This window comes from Gekko japonicus, unplaced genomic scaffold (genome assembly GCF_001447785.1).
Source record: "Gekko japonicus isolate JY-2015 unplaced genomic scaffold, Gekko_japonicus_V1.1 scaffold1578, whole genome shotgun sequence".
Classification (NCBI taxonomy): Eukaryota; Metazoa; Chordata; class Lepidosauria; order Squamata; family Gekkonidae; genus Gekko; species Gekko japonicus.
In genome coordinates, this window is record NW_015162530.1 from 25,982 (window position 1) to 31,237 (window position 5,256).

At 48.2% G+C, this 5,256-nt stretch overlaps 1 protein-coding gene across 1 annotated transcript in view; it reads left to right on the plus strand.

Moving 5' to 3' along the window:
* The first annotated feature begins 175 nt into the window (after positions 1-175).
* The window catches only part of LOC107106177 (zinc finger protein OZF-like), a 20,484-nt gene continuing 15,403 nt past the window's right edge, over positions 176-5,256 (plus strand). The window contains exon 1 of the mRNA XM_015406289.1: positions 176-299. Coding sequence (XP_015261775.1) covers positions 176-299 — 124 coding nt within the window. The remainder of the gene's footprint in view (positions 300-5,256) is intronic.

The following is a 5,256-nucleotide window of genomic DNA, read 5'->3' on the forward strand; positions in this document are numbered from 1 at the left end:
ACCTGGGGGGGAGCCAGAGGTGGTCCATGGTAGCGGAAAAGCCCAGAGAGACCTGCGACGCCCAGAGGAGCCGCAACCACCCCAGGAGGACCCCTGCGCCCGGAGAAGTCAGCCGTGACGTCCAGGACCCCCGCCTGAAGGCTGCGAGTGGTGAGGAAGACTGGCCGGTCGCACCATGGTAGCGGAAAAGCCCAGAGAGACCTGCGACGCCCAGAGGAGCCGCAACCACCCCAGGAGGACCCCTGCGCCCGGAGAAGTCAGCCGTGACGTCCAGGACCCCCGCCTGAAGGCTGCGAGTGGTGAGGAAGACTGGCCGGTCGCTACTGGCCACAACATCGCGGGGAACAGGTCCCTACCCTGCTCCCCCACCATGGACTTTCAACCTCCATGCATGGCTGGCCGCCGCGATGGGGAGACCAGAGCTTTGCCCTGCTCCCCCACCATGGACTATGACCCTATGGACTTTCAACCTCTATGCATGGCTGGCCGCCACGATGGGGAGACCAGAGCTTTGCCCTGCTCTCCTACCATGGACTATGACCCTATGGACTTTCAACCTCTATGCATGGCTGGCCGCCACGATGGTGAGACCGGGGCTCTGCCCTGCTCTCCTACCATGGACTTTTATCCTACAGACCCCCAGCCACCTCCGAGTCACGGGACGCACAGTGCATGCCAAAGTATCACGTATTAAGCCTGTTTATTGTTTTTCGTATGACATGCATGCACCTGCGTTTTCCGGAGTTTACTTGTATTTGCTACATGACATCAATGATTGTAATGTAAACATTCTCTAAATAAAAGTCAATCTGTTCTTATCAGTTTTATATCTGATATGTTCTCTATGTGAGAACAATATTTTAACTGGATTTTTGGATTTGGGAGTTGGACTAGGGGCTTGCTCCATCCACTCCAAGCATCAGCCTGGTATTGCAGTGTTTCCAGGAATGGTGCACCTCCCCTTGGGGAAAATACTGCCGGTTAAAAAACAGATGGAAAAATTTCACCATCTTCTTTTGTTTTTAATAGCACAGAATATTTCCTTTCTTTTTCTGTTTCTCTCATTAGACATTAGTGGGTATTTTGGGGGGGGGGGCATTTTAACCTTCCAGAATATTCCATTGCTAACCTAAAAGTAGCAGTTTCCTTACAAAGGAATTAGAAAGGGAGACTGCTGAATTGCAACTAATAAGGAAGTTCAAGACAATGCATCCACCTGGACTGAATCCAAACATAGGTTTCCCCTCTCATTACTAATGCTGATTTCTGTCAGCCCACTACCTCTCTGCTTTTTGTTGTTGTTCAGTCACACAGTGGAGTCCCACTCTTCGCAACCCCATGGACCAGATCCCACCAATAGACCTTCCTGTCTTCTGCTGTCCTCTTAAGTTGGCTCAATTTCATGTTCATTGCATCTATGACACTGTCCAACCATCTCATCCTTTGCCGTCCCCGTCTTCTTTGACCGTCAATCTTTCCCAGCATCAGGGTCTTCTCCAGTGAGTGCTCCCTTCTCATTGGGTGGCCAAAGTATTTGAGCTTCAGTTTCATTATCTGGCCTTCCAGGGAACAGTCAGGGTTGATTTCATTTAGGATTGACTGATTTGATATTCTTGCAGTCCAAGGGACTCTCACCAGTCTTCTCCAGCACCATAGTTCAAAAGCATCTATTCTTCGGCGCTCGGCCTTCCTTATAGTCCAACTCTCGCAGCCATACATGACTACTGGGAATACCATTGCTTTGACTATGCGGACTTTTGTTGGCAGGGTGATGTCTCTACTTTTTATCATGCTGTTTAGGTTCGCCATCGCTTTCCTCCCAAGGAGCAGGCGTCTTTTAATTTCATGGCTGCTGTCACAGTCTGCGGTGATCTGGGATCCCAGGAACGTGAAGTCTGTCACTACTTCCACGACTTCCCCTTCTATTTGCCAAGGAGTGATGGGGCCGGATGCCATGATCTTAGTTTTTTCGATGTTGAGCTTCAAGTCCACTTTTGCGCTATCATACCTAATCCAAGCGCGCCTGCTATTGTTATTTGCCTGGCGTGATCTGGTCCACCGGGTTGGCAAAGGGTCAGACTCCACTGTGCGACTGAACAACAACAACAACAATAATCATTCAGCATCTGAAATCACTCCACTTCCCAACTATAGGACAGAATGGATTCACATGCTAGCTGTATTTAAAGAAGTGAGCAGCGATTCAGGAAAGCTCCTACTCGGCCACTGAACTTGTTGGTCTGTAAGGTGCTGCTGGGCTCTTACTCTTTTCTACTACTTCCTGCAAAGGACTCGAGAATGGCATACTTAGTTCTCCCCCCCCCCCCTTTTTTATGATCACAGCAAATCCAACACTTCTTGCCAGTGGCATTGATCGTGGTTGCCAGGCCAGCCAAACACCCCGAAGGATCTTTTCTAGGTTCTTCATGGCTGCCCTCTCCAATTTCAATCTCCTTCTGATGTTTTGGGTACAGTCCAGTGTTCCCTCTAAGCTGAGTTAGTATGAGCTAAAGTAAAGGTAAAGGTTCCCTTGCTCGAAAGCCAGTCGAATTCGACTCTAGGGTTGCGGTGCTCATCTCCGTTTCAAAGCCGAAGAGCCAGCGCTGTCCGAAGACGTTTCCGTGGTCATGTGGTCGGCATGACCAAGGCGCATGGAACGCTGTTACCTTCCCACTGAAGGGGTACCTATTTATCTACTTGCAATTTCTTGCTTTCGAACTGCTAGGTTGGCAGGAGCTGGAACTAGAGATGGGAGCTCACTCCATCATGCGGCACCCGGGTCTCGAACTGCTGAACTACTGACCTTCCACAGCCTGCAGTTCAGCGTCTTAACCACTTGAGCCACCGCAGCTCCAGTATGAGCTAGCTCACAGTTTTTTAGCCTCCAGCTCACATATTTTTGTCTTAGCTCAGGAAGGAGGGCTCCAGAGCAAATTAATCTATGCGGTAGCCAAATGGCTCGCTCACAACTTTAATGCCAGTCGCTCACAAAGTAGAATGTTTGCTCGCAAGACTCCGCAGCTTAGAGGGAGCATTGTTACAGTCTCCCTTTTTGGTTGTGTGGAGCCAAGGAATAGAAAATCTCTAACAATTGCCCAGGAATTGTGATGAGGGGAGGAGAAAGAAAGATCTTCTTTTCTTTTTTTTATTAACAATTTTTTCAAAATTTACAGAGTGTCAACTTTAAACAAACCAAATACAGCAAATTGTATTGTTCATTATTAACTATATGAATCAAAAATACACCATTTTTTAATATTGTGGATTATCCAGAATAATACCATTGTTTGACCTATAACTTACAACAGAAAAGATCTTCTGATTGCGGGTAAATGTGCTTAAACTCTGCTGGCTGCTTTTGTTATTGTTGTTTTTCTTAAAGGCTGCTTGCAACTGAGGCTGAGGGGGGGTGTTAAATTTTAAAAAGGGGGCTCAGATTCTCTGCTGCACACTGAGTTCCGCGGAGGGGGGAACGAGGGCTTTTTGGGGAGTGTATTGAAAAAAGTCTGAGGATCATGTCGCTGTTTTGCCAGCGCCTTGAAGTGTGTTCTGGTGGTCAGCGCTTTGAAGCACTTTATTTTATTGTATTTATTTTATTTTATTGGATTTGTATTCCACCCCCATCCCCCCGACAGGCTCAGGGCGGGTTCCAACAGTAGAAGTGCAATACAGTTAAAACCAATCTAAAACACAACGTAAGATAACATGACATAACAACACAGCACAACACATAAGTCAAAGTACCATACCACTCTAATAAAAGTCAGATGCTTCAGTGGTTGATGATGTTAAGATCGGTTTTTGTTGAACATCTTTAAATTTAGGATCCCAAGGACCCAGACTACAGGTAGACCCAGGCTACAGATGGAGGGGCGCATGGGGGGAGGGACACGTCCGCTGCCTCAACCAAAATTCGGCGGAAGAGCTCCGTCTTGCAGGCCCTGCGGAATTGTAATAAATCTCACAGGGCCCTGATTTGGAGTTGCCAGGTACAATGTCACCATTATGAAGATTTATAAGAGAATCACCAAGTTCTTAAGAAATTAAAACACCAGACAGAGTGTTATTACTGGAGGCTTTCTAATGATTTGAACAGCTTAAATAGGGGACCACTAAATGAGCATCTCTGAATGTCGTTTGGCATTTATGACATCCTTTTGATTATTGTGTGGTGTAAAACGATGAATATACGCTGTGTGTAAACTATGGAACTATGAACATATGATTTTAAAATGCCTAAAGAAGTACACCAAATATTTTTTGTGACGCTTTTTGCCTTCCGTATTTTTGTTAGCCATTGTTGCGGTGTATGTTGTTGTCCCTAAGGGGGAGGGCGGTGTTCCCTCTAAGCTGAGTTAGCGTGAGCCAGCTCACAGTTTTCTAGCCTCCGGCTCACACATTTTTTGTCTTCGCTCAGGAAGGGATGGCTCCAGACGAGGGGTGGCCAAACTGTGGCTTGGGAACCCCATGCGGCTCTGTCACATATAGGTTCAGAAAGAGAGAACTTACAGGTCTAATCATTCCGCTGAGAGATTTCATATTTGAAAAAGGAGAGAAAAACAGAAAACCACATGAAGGCTTTGGTCTTCTCCAGTGATGTTTACTGTTCACTAACCAAAAGCAATTGTTCAAAAACCTGTACTATTTACACATGTCCTTGGTGTTTAGTCATGCCGGCCACATGACCTCGGAAACATCTTCGGACAGTGCTGGCTCTTCGGCTTTGAAACGGAGATGAGCACCGCAACCCTAGAGTCGGATTCGACTGGCTTTCGAGCAAGGGAACCTTTACCTTTAACAAACATCAGACTGAATCCCTTGTACAACGCTAATAGTATAAGTGACATTCCAGAAAAACCTTTCAGCAGCCGGCACCAGTGGTGACCAACCTGGGACGCTCCCGGGAGAGCGATCCCCTGCAGCGTTTACTCCAGAGGAGCCCCACTGACTGAGCAGCATCACAGGGCGCCGCTACCCGGCAGCCTGGCTAAAGCCCCTCCGTCCGGGTCTGCAAAGAGACACTCGGCATTTTCTCCATTGGACTCTGCAGCACCGAGAGGGTTAAAGCAACTGAGCCGCTCGCTAGACGGGCCGGGTCTAATAGGGGGGAGGCAGGAGAGGGGGGAAAGGGTGGAGGGGGTTTGCTTTTGCAAGGCGAAGGAGGACCGGGCGGCGGCGGCTGCAGATCTGCAACAGCCGGGAGGAGGACCCTTTGCAGCCGGGTCCTGGGAGGCCTTGCTCGCGAGTAGGTAATGG